This window comes from Cydia strobilella, chromosome 15 (genome assembly GCF_947568885.1).
Source record: "Cydia strobilella chromosome 15, ilCydStro3.1, whole genome shotgun sequence".
NCBI classification, from domain to species: Eukaryota; Metazoa; Arthropoda; class Insecta; order Lepidoptera; family Tortricidae; genus Cydia; species Cydia strobilella.
Window position 1 is genome coordinate 4,848,421 of NC_086055.1, and position 19,757 is coordinate 4,868,177.

Genomic DNA, 19,757 nt, shown 5'->3' on the forward strand with positions numbered 1-19,757 from the left:
GCCCTGCATTTCCTCGTAACGTGCTTAACCAGCAATCATAGAAACGTAATAAAGCCTAGCTAAGCTGTGATTACACACGTCTAGCGACATAATGCCGTAATCTTATCAGTCAGATTGGTCCGCTGAGGTAATTGTTCGGTTTCCGCTTCCGTAACCCTTGCGTATCCTGTGATTCATTGTGGTAGTGTGTTTCGGAAATAGAATGGTGCATTTATTAATTTTATGTCAACGACTAATAAATATGAATACGTACGTTACTTAAAAGTACACTTACGATTTTTTTACAGATAATATACGTTTTTCTACTCCAAACTACGTAAACTGTAATTTATGAGAGCAAAAATATCCTAAAAAAAATAGATATTAATAGTTCTTTGGGTCTTGTGATATTATAATTATATCCAGCCTTACTTCTACCTTATAGCTTTTTGAACGAATGTTTCTAGAAAGTTTTTCTGGAGTGTTTCTCATGTAGGTATTTCCATGTCACAAAATAAGATAAACTAAAGTAATTGTTGTAAGTACGTTTTATAGTAATCACCCCTACAATGGGACTGGCACCAGCAATGGGATGGTATAGACAAATCCTATAAATAAGTATTTATCATCAGTTTTTAAACACTGGCAACATAATGCCATAAACAAGAGCTATAGAGATGCTTAAGTTTCGATAGAAATGTTGTACCTAGGTGTCGGTGAAAAATAAAAAATAGTCCAAATTTTCCCTTAAATGTTTCATGATTGCTACCGTTACTATAGGTATCCTGCTTACAAAGTTAATATTAGATTTTAGAAGGTAATATTAGATAACATCCGTACGTATTAATCAAAAGCTTACCACTCGTAAACCCTAATTCACATATTCTCAATATGCAGCACACATGTAAAGAGGTAACGCACCGTTCTGACGCCGGTAGCTATGTACAGTCGGCGGTATTAATTTGCAGCGGATCGCGTAATTAACGGATTTAATTAGAAATTAACTGTTTGGAGCGCAGGGCTGGCGCGCGGGTTCATGGTAGAGATTATGTTTCAATGAGATTAGCGCTTAGTTTATGTAAAATGGGCTTGATAAATAAGAGGATGTAAAGTGTTTTGCGCAAAGATACATTACGTTTATGTTAAGATTCCATTATAAACTTACTTGAAATATTTTCTAGTTATCGGAAAGTGTTTTTCTAATACACCGCTTTTTACTTTCCCTCAAAACGAAACAAAACAGGGAAGGTGGTGAGTTTAAACCTCCTTGGCGGTCAATAGTTGTTATAATTCTGGTAAGGAAAAAAGTACCAAAAAGAGGGACGGTTCAGTATTTTGGATGTTCACAACTTTGGGAGTAAATCAAATTATTTTATTAAATGTTTTGATTTGTGTGATTGCTAAAGACAGGTTTCGAATCCGGCCTTCACCTAAGGAGCTTCGTCACTTTTTCTTTAGTATATGACATCTATTTTAGTTTATAATTTTGGATGTTGTTGAATCTAGGGTTAAATCGAGAAAACACTAACCCCCTTCCTTATTCATAAAACTTAGCAAACCTTCGTTGTATTGTGTCTCATTCTAAAATAAAATGTTATTTTAATTTTATTTTTGCTGTTGTATTTGTAGCACCGCCCACAATTTCTCTGCTTAGCCTTAAGGTTGACTGGTAGAGAATGCCTTATGGCATTAAGTCCGCCTTTTGTACTGTAAGGTTTTCTTTTGTGCAATAAAGATTAAATAAATAAATAAATAAATAAATCTATTAGTCTTATTTCCTTCTCAAGTAGGTATAATATAATTATTATGAGCTAATCGTTTCTCTTAGGTAAGTAGTTCAACAAGTGAATGCTAACCTAAGAGAAACGATTATCTTACCATCAGGGCAATCAAAACAAAAAATTACCCAATTAACAGAGCAAGTAACTTAAACATGACCCCCACTTAAGATTATTATCCTTCTAACACCCAACATGCATTCACTAAGCCCACTACAAAACGTAACAAATAATCGGAACATCCCCTAAGCTGTCGCCGGCAACCCTAAGCGGGCTCACCGAATTTGAAAATTTAATTTAGTTGCGTTTTGTTCGGTTAATTGGTTTGTTTTCTATGCCCGCACGCGCCGCCTGTCGGGAGAACTAACTAACTATAACTGTATTGTGTTTTTGTTGAGCGAGCTGAATGTTTAACACGAGTAAATAGTTACAGTTTACTCATACTCCAGCTCTGCTAGTCTAGCTGAACACTGTACTCACAACTTAGCACATGCTTGAATACTCTAAAGTTCTAAATACCAAAGCTGCAATATCGATTACTTATTAGGTTATGTATGGTTAATGGAGAATGGATAATGGAGATATACTTATGTGTTTGTCAATTAAACATATTTTATGTCGCCTTCGCCTAGAATATAGGTGTCAACAAAGCACGAGTAGCGGTTTTGGCTCTTTGAATGTACTGCAGCTCTTCAAGTCACCCAAAATATGAATACTTAGAGTATTAAGATTATTCTGTTTGAGATTATTGGAACGGGTAATTTCTACTACGGTTCCCTTAAAAACTTGCCGACTAAGGACGAGCTATACAAGCATGAGAACTGAAAAGTCTTTCCTTTCTCAGGTGTGGTTCCAAAACCGACGAGCGAAATGGCGCAAGACGGAAAAGTGCTGGGGCCGTTCAACCATCATGGCCGAGTATGGGCTGTACGGGGCCATGGTGCGGCACTCGCTGCCCCTGCCCGAGACCATCCTGAAGTCCGCCAAGGAGAACGATACCGTCGCGCCGTGGCTACTTGGTGAGTTTGGTGAGGCTATTTTATTTTCCGGGGGCGAGTGGCGAGGTGTTAAAACAATAGAGGCGATTTCATTCCAGTCAACAAGCTTATTAGATTGCATGACTACTTGCCTGGTGTTATGGAGCTAACAAAATAGGACATATTTAATCCACCAGGAATATCCAACTACACATGCACAGGCTATTTTTTGGTGATTAGGTTATTAGTAGGGACGAATTCAGAAACAAATTGTATTTGTGTTCATCATATAAATACCTTTACCTGGATTTGGGCCCAAGACCTTTGCAGTTTTGGAGGCGAGATCGTTACCTACTCTGTATACTGACTATTGATTTATACTGATGAAACCTTTTAATAGACTTTGTTGTCTCTCCTCTCTCTACCATGATTCAAGCCCAACTAATCCGCCTATATGTATATATTTCGATGCAGGATACCTTTGTCTAAATCTATATTCAAATCTAAATTGGTCTCGAAATCTTCATCTAGTCACCGTTGCCACTCCCCCCATTCCGCTTATCTCGAGTTATGAAGAATCTTCATTGGTCATGCAATCTAAATGGCGAATTACAACGGTAAAATTTTACAAATGTTAAAGTTCTACTAATTAACTCAAGGGATTGTTGGTAGTATAGAGCTGCAATTTGAGCTGCAAGCTGGTATTTTTACAAGAAGCTTAGTTTTGGGACTGATTTTTTTACCTTGATCTGATTTTGTGTATTAAAATTAAATCAAATGTTTATGTTTCGATTAGGTTGTTAGATGTACCTACATATATTATGAGATCAGTAGCTATTCCAGATAGGGAAATACCAGCACATTCGGATTAGGGAACCATCCTGCAATAGGATGTAAGTACATATAATATATAGTCCGGAGTATCAATAGCAAACAATGATATCCGTATCTACTCCTCGGAGATGCAACAGGTAAGTTGTGTGTTGTATAGTCAGAGATGGGCATTAATCGATTAATCTTTTAGTTAACTAATCAATCGATTAAAAATATCAATCGTCATTTTTTAATCGCGATTAATTTAGTTGCGATTAAATTAGTTGTGAGAATGTTCGACTAACAACTAAATTAGTTTTAGTTTCAATCGACTAAATTTCACGATTAAATCTATATTAAAACTACGTAGTCGCCCGTTTTTGCATTTTTTATCTTGCAATATGTAACTACAAGTACGTATGTAACATACGGAGGTACTCGTATGTTGTAACTATGTTAGTTTGGGTAGAATTTTGCGACTTATTTTGAAGCAGATATCTTCATCCGATTGAGCTAAAATTATGTATACACGTTTAATTTGAAATGCTTGAATGACAATGCAAATAATGCCATAATATTATTATAACGATATATTGGTAATAACGACAAATAGCGAAAAACTGCATTGTTTACAAATCGCAAACAATAAAGTAGGTTGGTGCATTATTAATACTTTGATTTATACGATACTGAGTAAATCTTAGACATAGAGTCTATCAATATTTTGCTGTCTCTGACAATAGTAAAACTCTTTTTAGTGTCACGCGGTGACAAAACAATGGGATAATCCTACTTACCTGGAAGTTGTTTGTTGCATTTTGGTGCAAGTGCCGACGCATCTTCTAAAAATAACACGTTCTATTGAATGACACATCTGCATGTTGTTTATTATCTACGCGGTCTATTTTGTTTTCAACGTGTCATTAAAAAATATTTACTTTATTTATGATTTTGTCCTTGTTTTTAAACCTATCACAATATTGGAATCGTGTCTGTTTTATTAATTTTATACAGTTTTTTTATATTACTTACTGATTAAATAATAAGTAAATGTCACAAATAAATAACATTCTTTGCAAATTTGTATTAAGTATGGCAGAATGTTATGATATACGTACACATAGAGGCATAGAGGTACATGTTGCTATATACACCGTTGATTTTTTGATACTTTTTGCTTTAAATTATTATTGTTGTTTAATATACGATTTAATATACATAATATAATACATACAAAGTTTGATTTATTATAACTGTATTTTTTAAATCTTATCACATATAAACATGTTACTGTATAAACAGCGTTGATTTTTTGATACTTTTTGCTTTGAATGTTTCATATACAAAGTTTGATTTATTATAACTGTGTTTTTTAATGTTTTATCTTATCACATATAAACATCTTACAGTATAAACAGCGTTGATTTTTTTGATACTTTTTGCTTTGAATGTTTCATATACCTACAAAGTTTGATTTATTATATTTGTGGTTTTTAATGTTTTATGTTATCACATATGAACATGTTATTGTATAAACAACGTTGATTTGTTGATAATTTTTGCTTTTAATTATTATTGCAACGATTGCAAGACTAACCTCATATAGTTTAACTAAATACATATCATGGTTGCTTTTATATTTAATATACAAAGTTTGATTTATATAATTGTGTTTTTTAAGTGTTATTTTACTAATGCACAAAGTACCCAGTTCTTATTTACCCTTAGATAAGAGAAATTTAATCCAATTTCAGAGAGATGCACTACTTTAGTAGCAAAATAATAGTGAGAACAGATCTCACTCCTTAGAAACGGTCAAAATATCGTAAGTAATACATGACTATTTTATTTTTAAACATCCGTTAAGATGTCCTAATCAGTCTGTCAACATAGCCATACCGGGGTATTCTATTCAATTTGCTTCTAACATTAGTCGCGAGAAAATAGTCTAACTAATTAGTCGATTACAAAATTTAGTTGTCCGAAATCAATCGGCAACTAATTTAGTTGCAACTAAATTAGTTGCACTCTATACAACTAAGATTGATCAATCGTCGTTTTCAATCGTCAGTCGCAATTAATTCTTGTAATCTTAATCGTTAATCGTTAGTCGATTACATTTTGCCCATCTCTGTGTATAGTTATTACACTCAAGAGTAATGAAAACAATGTATTGTGCACAGTCAGCTGCAGAAGTTGCTAAGCGTGAGAGGTGTTCAAAATTACCTTGACACGCTCTTATTCTCTTAACAATAAAGTCGCATCAAGATCAATTTGAACACCTCGCCCGCTTAGCAACTTCTGCTGCTGACTCTACACGATATTTTATCAAACTTTCATTGCATTTAAATGTAAATATGGTTCAACCTAGACTTACTTAGTCATTAAACCTATATGTATGGGCATACCTACTCTGGCAGCTTCTTCTTAAATCCTACGTCCTTAACCGTGCATTGCTACGATTCTAAGACCCAGCTCCCAAAATCCAGTTTCATATGGCTACTCAAGTTTTTCGTTTCTAATATGTGATAAACTTGAAAACTCACATTGTGCTAGCCGTGACGCTCTGACCGTGATGATTTTGTTCAAGAGTCGAGCGCAGTGTCGGGTGGGGGGCGACCGTAGCCACTACCCCCTCCCTCCAGACCGCCTACCGGTGAGTCTTACTCTAACTAAAGGTTCTTGCATACACGAGTTTCGGTGGACGGGAGAGAACGGGGACAATTTTGAATGCGCGGTGCACTTTTCACTTCGGTTCGGCAACCCATTTTCGGTAGCCGCATACAAAATTTCCCGTCTTGCCTTCGTCATGTTACGTATGCAGCAACCTTAATGCTACCAAATAGCTGACTGAATTGTGCAGATGCTAACATGGTCAAATTAAAAATGCACTATCACAAGTGCTCGAAACTTAAGGTTTCTATAGCCAATATTTTGGTGACGAATCTTTGAGGACTCTGAAACTGAGATTAAATCAGTCAGCTAATTAGAGAGCAACCACTTCGCTTAGCCCTCCCCTGACACTGCTCACGTACGTAGGTAGTTAGAGACAATATTTGTTTAATTTTGAAGATTTTGTTATCTACCGAATTACCTGCAACGCACAACTTGAACAATCTTGTAAGTTTTAAGCTCTGCAGTGGTGACCGCGTTTGGCCAAGTATCAATAACTGATTGCTTTAGGAGAGTTAGGAAAAATGTTGATAGTGAGATAGGGAAAACCATGGATCGACATAAAGTATGCGGTATGGTCAGCAGTGAGCGGATGCGGTATGGTCAGCAGTGAGCGGACTCTGGCTATTGATAGGTTAAATAATGGTACTTATTTAGTTTGACTGATTAGGTATAGGTACGCAATAAAGCTTAGGACAATTACAAGGTGACACGTTATCTTTATGAAAGTTTAGGATACGTTTTCAGTTCCATGATTCAAAAATAATTCTGTTTGAAATTGTTTAAAGTGCAGATACAGAAAGTTAAAAAAAAACTTACCGACTATTTCAAAGAATCAAATAAATATTTATTTATTTATTTATTTAAGAAACAAACAGTCGTTTACAAACAAGTTTACTTTTATTTTTTAATTAAGACCTGGAGTTTCATTATTGTATATAAATTGCAGTCTATAAAACAACAAAAACATAAAGTAGGTATGTACTAGGTAGTAATAGTTTGAAGGTAGGTATAGGTAAAACTCACGAGAGCCGGCGGAAGATTTGTACTGAAACTGTAAATTATATCTAAAAGAAAATCCTCGCCGATTCTCGAAATATCTGAAAATTAAAATATTAAACTAAAACATCGTCACAAATTCAATTTATAAAACGATCCTACGACCTGTAAAGGCAGATCGAAGTCGTATCATATCGACTCAGGCAGGACTAAAAGTATTAATAATATAGATACCCGTAACAATTACGCGAATGTCGCGAATACGGCGATCACACTTTTATAAGGAACTCCGAGACGAAGCACAGTTATAGAAATAAAAATAGTAATAAAATAAAACTATGAAAACGGATTATATCGCGTATATTGAATTTATAATACATCCCGACGTTTCGAACTCTTTACAGCGTTCGTGGTCAACGGGTGACCACGAACGCTGTAAAGAGTTCGAAACGTCGGGATGTATTATAAATTCAATATACGCGATATAATCCGTTTTCATAGTTTTATTTCATGAGTAACTATCGCGGTAACCGAAGACAATATTAAAAATAGTAATAATTAATAAGAGAAAATTATACAAAGAAGAAAAATATAAAACAAAGAAAGTGCCACGGTCTTATCTCAGCATGTTGCTGGCGACTTCCAGCTTTGATCTTCTGATGAGAATAATTCCGATTACGGCCGTAGCAGTTATACGCTATTTCCGAAATCCACACTGATAACCTTTGCATGGAAAGTCTATTTCTGTCATTCTAGAGTTTAGCCGGATTGTATGTCTACTATCGACCGATGTCCACTATTCGATATGTTCTATTAAACATCGTGTCGAGATTACTTGTCGTTCTATAAATACGTCTCTTTCTAGAGCCAACTAGGCGTCGCCACAATCTGGCCAAAACAATAACACCCGTAAATCACGACAACACAAAGGAAGTATAATTTTTAATCCCAACAAGTCTTGCTCATTTTTCATCCAACCAACAAACAGACAATGAAAAACACACCCTACCACCTGAAACTTAAGTTTCTTTTTGTAACACCTCCTTTACTTCCTCCTTTTGGTAACGTGAAGTAGGCTCTATGGTGCTGTACTTAAGATGTATAATAGTCTGGGGAAGGCTTATAAGGAGCTCTCTATTCAGGAAGGCTCGCCTTAGAACAATTATAGAGTAATCATGTTTTGTCACAATTAGGAATTATGTGACGGAGTTAGGTTTTTGTGACGGGTCGTTTGAGGTGACTTGCTGATTTTAACAGACTAAGGAAAGTTATTATAGGCAATTTATAATTAAGTTATTAATTAAGGAAGTAAAATTAGCAACAGTTAGACGATTGAGCCGTTAACATCCTGTTTTAGTCTCACTTTTTTATTTATTTATAAATTAATGAAACTTAACTAATAATAAAATTCCACCGACATTCAGGTATCATTCCAACATTAGTAACATACAGTGAGCTAGTTAGTTGCATACAGTGCATCTTAGGACAAAATAAAAATTTCCGATACAACTGGCATCTCTATAAAACGCTTAATATGTCAGGTTTTATTTATTTACAATATTGGTACTACGTAAACGAAATTAATAACTAGCTTAAATCTAAAATAGGCCCTTAAGGCATTGTACCAAGGATGCTGGATACAATATTATTTGTAGGTAGCAAAATTGCAAATCGAATCAAGTATCAAAATATTATCCCTCAAATTAAAAAGTCAAAAACTACAACCATAAACTAGTAAAACTGAAAAGTCAGACTAATCAAATCAGACCATCAAAAACGCGACTCCATCAACGGAGTGCCCCCCGCGGGGCGGGGCGCGGCCGCGGGGAGGGGGAAATGCAAGATGGCGGCGCATTGTCTAAGGCTTGATTAAGGCAGATTTAAACCACCGCTTACATATTAATTATATACTTAGCATTAAGGCTATATAGTCTGTGTTTTGTGTTTGAGTTTTTAATGAGGGGTCTTATTTACTGTTATGTGGTTCTTTTGAATGATGATGTGGCTTTTTGGAATGTTGTAATGTTTTTATATGCTTAATTATGTATTTTTTATTTTTGCTGTTAATATTGCTTTTGTAAATACACTGAAAACGCTTTTGACGTTTAAACTTATAGAGATTTACTAGGAAAAACTTATTATTTAAAAATAAATCAATTATGTATTATTGATTAAAAATATAAAATACCTACCTCAGAACTTTTAACAATATCTTATAAATTAATAAGAATTTTAGAATATTGCCTATTTAGTAACATCGATAATTAAGTACGTACCTGATAATTTTAATCGGGCACCTAACCTACTCGTAATTATACATATTTATTATTATATATAAGTTGTCTATATAGACAAAAATGCCTACATAATTAATTGTCTATAAAAAAATAACATTCTGAGAAAATACAATTAAATTTTTAAATATGAATAGCTATTACGTGTTAATTTAATTAATAAATATTTCTTTTTACGGGTCCAATTTCATAATTTTTAATTACTTATATTAAATAATTATACTTACGAAATGTTTTAACAACGATTGTGGCAGTCGTGCTATTTTTACCGATAAATGAGTATTATCAAAATGTAATTTAAGACATTATACTTACCTACATTAATGAGTATTAAACACGAATATTATGAATAGTCATTATAGTCATCGTTCTACAAACGAACATCTTACAAGCAAAATTAAACAAAAACAAACTACACAAATTATTAACGTCGAACTCTACTCGGTTTCTGACATTAAAGTTAAGTTATATTACTTTAATTTTACTGACTACCTATATACATGAGTTAAATAAACATATGTTTATGTTAATATTCCTAAACTAAAGCTAAATATAAAATATAAGCAAATACGAAGCAGATATATAAAATTAAGTTTCTGATGTGTTGGATCTACCCTTCGTAATAATCACATATTCCACTCTAAACTTTTATTAATGCAATATTACACGAAAAAAAATTAAAATAAAATGTCAATTACAGCCATTAAAGTGTATTACTTCCACGGACTAGTGCCGCGGCCCGGCGCCGCTCGCCTAATGGAATCTAATGCACCGCTTTCCTGATTGCACAATTGCGATTACCCTCTCGCTTTGTGCATCCCTTTCATCTCACAAATGACACCAGCATCGGCAATCTAACGCGCAATCAGCAAACCGAAAGCCATTGAATTTTCCACTTTAACTTCAAAACCTTAAGCGCTAAAAGGTTTTTAAGCAGCCGCAACTCCAACGTGGCTAAAATCTGGATAATGGACGAAAGGTAATTCTTTTATGGAATTCGCGAGCTCTTGCTTTGATTTTGCATCTCGACATATGAAATTGATAATAATTACACAGTCAAAGAATCTAGTAAGTGCAGCATCTCTCTATGTTGCAAAGTGCTACTCTAAACTTGGCTAAAAGTGACGATTATATGAAAGTGCTCCTTTTGCCTGTAGAACAAAGTACTATGATTAACAAGCGCAATCAAGAGAAAATGTGTTGTAAACGTCATATTTGGATAATATATCAATAAGTGATTCACCTGTAAACGAAAAGATACTAGAACTAAATAACCTAAGTATCAAATACTTATCGCGGATCTCAGAAATGAAATGACGGGTCATCTCATACGCACACTAATTGGAGTTCTGATTAACCATTCAGGGGATTCAATTTAAAATAACAGACCATTGGACATCGATTCACATAGGTATATTGTAATAACCTTAGCTTTTAATAGGCAGAAATAAAAACTACATACCTACAGTAAATTTAATTCTAAGAGCTTTTATAATAATTACACAGTCAAAGAGGGATTGCATTCTCCCGTTAGTGTTATTTTGTTTTAAATTTAAGTCTAGCTGTATAACTACCTACTAGCCCCTTAGTTTTGTAAGTGTTACTAATAAAATGTGTCTTGGTTACATGAAATAAATGTATTGAATTGAATTTTCTCTGTGTAAGATAAGGATCATTGCCAAACTTTTCTGAACTTTTCTTTGAGAACGATTTTTTCTGCTCTATATCGAGGTTTGAAGCCACGATTTTTGACAACCACATGACATGACCATACACTGAAAGGATAAAGAGACAGTAGGTTCATCGTCTTCTGTGATAGATGCACTGCACCGCTTACCAGTCAATGTTCTTCTAATTTGTGTGGAAACTAAAATTAAATACCCACGATAAATTCCTTAAACTAATTGATCACAACTACATCCGGGAGCGTAAATCAAGAGGATTTATACCCGGGAATGCCCGGGCACGGGAATGCCTGGTCCCGGGACTAATGGAGAAAGTTGTAGTGCTAATGGGCGGGCAAATCAGGCCATTATTGAGCGAGATCGTATGGTAATGACCAGTTAACGGGCGAGTTGAGTGATTGGGGTTTCGGAGGGTTAATTGCTTGAGATAGGAAATTATGGACGTTTCAGATACTTCTTTGGAACGTTCGTTAATGTACTACCCTTATATCCCTTTTGGCTTATGGTGGCTAAAGATAATTCTTTAGTGACTTCGGGATTCGGGTATTTACGAAAATGTTCATGATAAAATACGAAACTGTGCGGTCCGTAGAGTCATCTTGGGTTAGGCTTTCTAAATGATTAGAGGCATTATTCATGAACGATCTCTGGTTACTTGACAGGCATATGGAGACAGAGATTGAGCTGGTATATCTGAACTTTATCAGAAGTTACAATAAATTCGTAATTTTAGGAAGATTTGTACCCCACAGACAAACTGTATAAATATTATACAGTTTTGTGGGGCAAGTCATAATCATTCGCTTGCCCTTATCCCATTCATTTGGGGTCGGCGCAGCATGTTTTTTTCTTCCATACCTCTCTCTCGCCCGTCATCTCATCATTCACTCGAGTTTGTTTCATATCATCTCTCACATAGTACATCTACCTTTTCCTCGGTTCTCCTCTCCCGTTACTTCCCTCCACATTCATTCGTAATACCTTTCTCGTCACATGACTTTCATCCCTCCGCATCACATGTCCGTACCACGCTAGGCAATTCGCTCTTACTTTTTCTACTATAGGTGCAACTTTTAGGCTTCCTCTTATATATATACTCATTCCTTATCCTATCCATTCTTGTCACACCACACATCCATCTTAATATTCTCATTTTCGCTACATGCAATCTCTTTTCATCCGTCACTTTTAGGGCCCAACACTCTGATCCATACATCACGACAGATCTTATGATGGTTTTATAAATTTTGCTCTTCAATCGAAATGGCATTTGAGCATCGCAAATGGTTCCCGTGACCTGTCGCCATTTCATCCATCCTGTGCTAATCCGGTTTCTCACGTCACGGTCAATATCGCCATCGCACTGTACGAGCGAACCCAGGTTCTTGAAGTATAATAAATAATCATAAAAAGATTATCAAAAGTAGGCCTTGATCTTCATAAACATTAACACATTACATTACATATTGTAACAGGCACTTTTCTCCATGAAACATCGCTACAATTGTCATTCTTCAATATTCATAATTCCCGCCCGCCGCTATATACCACTTATAAATCATACTACTGCATGCGGCACTATCAAGTACATATATGCAGTAAATAACACCCTGATTAGTTATTCAGGAGGCGCGCGCACTAAAAATCTCGTAAAAATACTGAGCTGAGATATTAAACCGGGAAGACGTCGCCCCGAGGCCCCCGCGTACGCAGACTGATGAGAATTTTAAATTTTGTTGGGTTTTCAGTACACGATGTGTTTGTGAATGCTGAAATGTATGAAGTGACAAATGAAGATGATGTATTCACTACTCTTGTCTATGTCTACCACTTAACTCTGGTGGTTATGGTTAGTAAAACAATTGGTCTGGTTTTTTTGTAGAAAATAGCTTAGTTTGGGGAATTTTGGGAACAATCTAGTTTTTGTATTTAATTTTTACGTACGTAACATAATACAAATCACTTGCAGGTCAACCGTCGAGTAGTCCATAATTAACCATAATAACTTCTTAATTTTTACAAGATGATACGTCTGAGAGATACTGCAAAAAAAATTACTAAAGGAAAAATGGAAAATACACTGTTTCGGGCAAGACTCGAACTTGCAATCTTTGTGGACACCGTTCCTTTAATATAAAGATTTATATAACTTCTTCTCAACAGCCTCAGCTAAAAGTTAGGTACTGGTAACGTCAGTATCTGCTTGCTTTAAACCCGAATTTCCCCAAAACATCTTGACTTCTGATAAACTCCATCGATTCGGACCCAACTAGTTCGTGCAATTATTTTAAATAATAAAAAAGCAATCTAATTTATTAAAGTGTTTCACCTACATTGTGTTAATCTTACGTTTACCTTTTAGTAAAGTCTCGAATATAATATCTCTCGCAATATTATATTTATTACACGCAATTTCAGGAGCAGTTCCTGGGCTATTTCCTCTAGCCGCCCAGAGGCCTATAAAAAGGACTCCCACTCCATTATATTTAGAATCTTTCTTTTGAAAAATCTCAACTGCATTCAAGTTTATCTTGGCAAGTTTTGATCTGTGGGCAGCTAGAAGTTAAATTATCTAGGGTTTATGCATATTATTTCATTGCATTAAAATAACTATGGTGATAAAATATAATAAGTATGTCAAATATTTTAATAGATAAGTTATTGGACCTCGTATTTCATATAATCTCTATGGACCATAGACTGTTTTTTTTTTGTCTATGGTTTCCATTTCTTCTGTAGACTTATTTAGTCAACTAGTAACTAAGTAGTAGTAGTAGTAGAAGTAGTTATTTAGTAACTTTTTTATAACTACTATTTTGCGAAGTGCTACGAAGATGAAACTACTTACTAATAGAGAAGTCTAGAAGTATCTTTCTAAATTTTGCATTCGATTAAGGTCACTTCAAAGAAATGCTCCTTATTATTATCTTCAATCCTACAAAAAAATGTCACAAGAATCTAGGTTTCTTGTATCCCTGAACATTAAAATATTTGTATGATGAAATGCTCAACTGCATATTTTCCATCTTAAGACTGATCCAGCAGTTTGACGGTAAGTCACGTCGGGCACGCGTCGTGTCGGCGTGTGAAGCCAGTGTATGTAGGACACAAGTCTAAGATGCATGCAGTAGCTTACAGATATTATCTTCTGCCTGCATTTTCGACTGCTTAATATGAGAATGATGATTTCCAGGGCTCGAAATTTTAGTGCCGGTGACGTCGAACCAAACATAAGGTGATTTCAAATATATTTTTTATTACCAAATTTCCACATCAATCTTTTTATTTAGGTACACAATCACAACGTCACCACTTGAAATGCGTACATCACGTTTTTTACTGACATTATCATACAGATTAACAATAAACTAACGTTGTGATTTTTGTTGTTATATATTTTATGATTAGGTATAGATAATGTATGATTATAAAGACAGTGAAACAACAACACAAATTTATTAAATAATCTTACACGTTCCGTAAAAAAAAAATATTTACCACACCATCCTTTGTGCAAAATGACGTTATTTTGACGATTCGCATGATAAAATGTAGGTATTCTGTGCCATTCCTCAGGACTTCAATGCCAAATTTCCAGCTAAGCGCTTTAAGCGTGAAGTGGTGATAGACAGAAAGACAGACAAGTTACTTTTAGATCACTTTCGATTCATCTCTCTGAAAAGGACTGAAGTCAAAAGAACTCGTCGACTTAATTATAGGAATCTGAAAAACTGAGTTGAGTCTTTAAGCAGATGAGTCAAAGGATTCAAGTCTTAATCAACACTATGTACATCCTAGCTAGTTATAGTAGCTAATTTTACCATAAATTCTAACATATTCATGTTATTACAAAGATGGGTAACAATGTCATAATTGTATTCATCTTTAGCTGAACTGACACCCGCTCCAGTCGCGCCGCGTAAAGCTCTACCAGTCTCTAAAGTAATGCGATTACCATCCACATCGCGTCGCATCGTGCATTTACGATCTGCATAATGAATGATCCCCTTTATTATCCCGCTTATCCGACATTGTGGGACGATGTAGTCAGCGAGTTACAATTCTTGAGGAACTGCATACTATGCGTATATTAGGTATGTTCACTTTTGGCTGAAATTAGGCTTCGTGTTATGGGGACGTTTTAATGATATACATTTGTGATCTACTAAGCAGAAAAGATGTAACTAGCAGGAAAGTCAACCTAATGGCCCTAAAATCTAGTAAGGATTACAAATGGGAGAGAGCGTAAGCGATGTTAATCTGTTGGTCATAGAGACTTGTCCAATTTGTCTATCGGTTGAATGACGACGAAAATATTTATGTTTTCGACTTGATAAAACCTATTTTTCTCGGCTATAATTTTCGCTTTATCTTGAATCAGACGGAAACACATAATACCCACAGTCTACGCATCTACATCGACTCGTACCTACATTACGATTGTGGTATTGAATAATGAATGATTGTGCGCTTTAATATGCAAGTAGTCCGGGAAACAAGATGTCATGAGGGTTCCTCAACAGTAAAGAACCCTTTTATCTTCTTTTACTTTCTTCTTTTACCTACTTTTCTGTTGGCGCAATCCAATGATGGGTATGATGTATGATATATACAGTGATTATGTCATGTCAACCTCAATTTGCTATACACTTATGTACTATCTAAACTTTTTGTAGTTTACTTTATAGTCTAGTGATGTATCGCAATTCTTTACGAAATGGCCATATAAATATAGACAATAAGACAATTAAGCTAGACAACGAGTTCTCTCTTTGATCGGATACGTTTAGTTTCGCCTAACAAACGTGTAGACATGCATGTAACCTTTAACATCAGTTTAATTTAATTTGCAAATTCTAAGCATTATGGACGGATAAATACTAAACCTCCTAAGTAGGTATTCTCATCTATTGAAAACTCCCGAAATAAAAGCGAATGGTGATAGTTTCAAAACTTAAAAATTTAAAAGTGCCAATTCTGCCAATGCCAACTGTGATGAACGACAAACAACTCATTTATAGGGACATACTGTTGTTTGTTTACCATTATTTGTAGTTACCGTATATGAGAATTTACCGAGATAGTAGCATGAGCTATGATTTCATTTTGCCGTAAGTAATTTAATTTGGCTCCCGCGGTTGTGGCAAATCAAGTTACTTAACTTTTTATGACCATTTACGACGCTGAGGGTAAGAATATCCGTCCTGAGAATGTTTTAATATCGTTTTGTGAGGGAATAAAGATAAAATGTTTGTTATAACTTTGGGGTTGCTTAGAGTACGCGGCTAAAGCTACCTAAATGTGAGTTAAACGTATTGTGTTCCTATTAAAGTAGGTATTCAGATTCGTGCCATATAATCGGTATATCTTTTTAGGAGCCATTTTCTATCGTAGTTTGACAATTATTAGGTATCTTCAAAGATACCTAATACACAGTATAATCTAAACTTGAACCTCTAAATCGTCATTGTCTACATTTATTAGCCATGCCATTCTTCTGCTACTTCTTGCAATAAATTTTTAGACCCAATGCGAAAATGTTCATCATTGGCTCGAATTCAAATATTTTTTTTAATGGGATTTAGTCGAACTATTTAACTTTGTCCCCTAATCTTCTTCCTTCCTTCCTTCATTCTTCCTCATCTAAGAGGATCGCTATGACATGATAACGTCGTCGTTTTTTCACAATGGCTCTCTAATCCATAATGAATCTGATTTTCCACCGTTCGGATAAACACTTGTAAAGATCCTCGGATATTCCTGACTTGTCGGAGGATTTCCCCTAATATATCAGGGTATTTAATCCTTGGCCTGGATTGTGGGAGGAGAAACCTGCACTAACCACTAAAGCTAGCTAAAAGTGTTGTTGGGCAGAGGAAAGAGATGGTTATGCTACTAGTTACAGTGTATTGTGGCGAGGTAATGAGTTAATGAACCAAGAATGATTTTGAAATAAGGGATAAGGGATTTGTGAAGAAATTACCGTCCAGAAAATGTTAGGATTTTGGTCAGGATATAAAATTTTTCTAATGGCTACCCTATCCTCGCTAGGCATTTTCGAGATCGGTCCCTAGCTCCGTGACATACCTAGTCATAAATAACGAGTGATGTTTGTTTTAGGCATGCACCGAAAGTCGCTGGAGGCGGCCCATCACCTGAAGGAGTCAGGGTCGGAGCGCGAAGGCTCTGAGGCCGAAGGTGATCGCGCGCACTCCGCCTCGCCACATGAACACCATGACAACCATGATGCTCAGGTAACCATAACTGGCGACCGAAAACGAGTTAACTGATTGCGATATTTGCGACACTTGTCTCGATCTTGTGCGATGTGCAAACGACGACGGGGATTGCAAAGACGTCAGTCATTCGTAGATTCAGATGGTATTAACTAATGACAGTAAAATCAAAGGCTTTTTGCGTCGCGTATGGGTATTCGGTACCTTAGCGAGATTATGTTCAAAACGAACACAACTTTGTGTGCATTTGTTACTTATACTTATGTATAGGTACCTTTTGTTATTAAATCTTTAGTTCGCCTTTATTTAGTAAAGTGCGTGTCTTTTACTAACACAACACAACCCGCATCTACTGCTGCCCTACTAAACTTTTTTCACCCATGTAAATTATTTCCTTGTAAATCTTCAGGCGCAGAGCTCCCCCGCCAGCAGCACCACCGCCTCCTCCTCAGCCAAAGGCCGCGCGTCACCAGAGGGTGCCTCCTACGAGGACCCTGAAGCCTTCCGGAACAACAGCATCGCGTGTCTGCGGGCCAAGGCGCAGGAGCACCAGGCCAGGATCCTCTCCAACAATATCTTGCTTCAGGTAAGATTTTAGGAATACAGTAGATAGTTTGCATATTTAAGTGCCAGCATATACCAGCGCATATAGAGTGAGACACCAGGCCATAATCGTCTGTAATAATATCTTGCTGCAGATGAGGTTTTAGGAATTTAAACCTTGTATACAATAGCTATATTCCATAAATCGAAATACGAGTAAATGTCATATACGAAGAAAAAGTGACCAGGGCCTCCAGTGCCCAAGGCTGGAATCGTGCCACCCAAAATATTTTACATTTAATTTGTTTCTAATAGCTATATTACATGTTTAAGTATGAGGGCTGGGGCTCGCTGCGCGACCACAAATGCTTGCGATTATAGAAAGCATGGGTGAACTGTAATAGGAAGCAGCAGTTTTTTTAATGGAGCAAGAAAAGGCCAATGTCAAATTTAATTTTACGAATCCCTTCATGACTCCTATGTATAGTCCCTAGGTAAATATGTCAATTCTTACATTTCAATGGGGTTGGCCGATTGAAATAATTAGCAGATGGCGCCAGCATAGCTTGCCCCGTCAATCCCTAGAATTGTGTCAAATTTTTGTTTTCTTAATGCCCTGGATGCCAGCCAAATCTCATAGAAAAAGGGGCAAGCTATGATGGCGCCATCTCTGCAAACCTTTTGTCAGTTACCAACCCCATTGAATGCAATTCCATATTATCATTTCATGATGCCTAATTAATCTAATCTAATGTGTTTTTGGTTACAGGTCCGAGGCCTAGCGCGGACGCCCAGCACACCCCACGATGACGACGGCCCCGTCGACATCGACGTCGGCACCGAGCCGCCCCCGCTCGACCCCCACGCCCCTCCCTCCCTCTACTGACCTCTACATTCCAACCCCGCGATTGGTCAAACGCGCGCGCTCATCGGTTAAGAACACTCGTGATTAGTGGAATTCGAAAACATCGTTACATTCCAACTCTGTGATTCGTCGACGTGCGCTGATTGGTTGATTACCAACTTTTGTGATTGGTGGATTTGAAAGACCGTTACGTTCAAACGTATTAAGTGTAATTATGTAAATTATTAAGCGTATTTAACTAAATCCCTATTTTTCGTGCAATACATTTAGTTAAGTATTTATGTGTGTAGCTTGTGTTACTATAGGCGTTGTAAAAAGTCCCAGCACTTAGATATTATTGTATAACGGTATTTAGTAAGTAAGTAATCTTGACCGTTATAGATCAGTTTAACTCGAGGCAAGACTAAAACGGTACTAAATTTATGAAAGTGTTAGCTAGTAAGTATTTTCAATGTTGAGAGGTTGTCATTAATTTTATCGAAGTTTGAATTCGGAATATTCGGATACAGCCTAATTTTTGACTTGTACACGTAATTTTAAAGTCACTACATTACATGCCTTTTGTAATTTTTACCATCCATACTAAGTAGGTATACTAGGCAAAAATTGTACGCAACAAGCCAGATCCTTTGCTTCACCATCGCCACAAAAAAAAATCTAAGTGAAAAATCTTACCTCTCATGATAAAAAAACTCACATGGTGTATGCAGTGACTTATCCAATTTCATCTGACAGTTTATTTTCTATATAATTCAATGTATATTAAACTTTATTAGGCATGTGATGTCTTCAATTTGGCCCTAAACTGACAATGAAACCAAAAAGTACCTCAAAAGTTGACCGGAATCGAAATGATTAGCAACGAATGTAAACAAATTGTTTTGTGCTTGCCGTATCTTGCCTTAGCTTATTTGA

At 35.9% G+C, this 19,757-nt stretch overlaps 1 protein-coding gene across 1 annotated transcript in view; it reads left to right on the top strand.

The window, feature by feature from the left end:
• LOC134747864 (visual system homeobox 2-like) overlaps window positions 1-19,373 on the top strand; it is a 126,160-nt gene extending 106,787 nt beyond the window's left edge. The window contains exons 6-9 of the mRNA XM_063682536.1: window positions 2,602-2,776; window positions 17,319-17,452; window positions 17,844-18,020; window positions 18,747-19,373. Coding sequence (XP_063538606.1) covers window positions 2,602-2,776; window positions 17,319-17,452; window positions 17,844-18,020; window positions 18,747-18,863 — 603 coding nt within the window. The 3' untranslated portion in view covers window positions 18,864-19,373. The remainder of the gene's footprint in view (window positions 1-2,601; window positions 2,777-17,318; window positions 17,453-17,843; window positions 18,021-18,746) is intronic.
• Window positions 19,374-19,757: the final 384 nt, after the last annotated feature.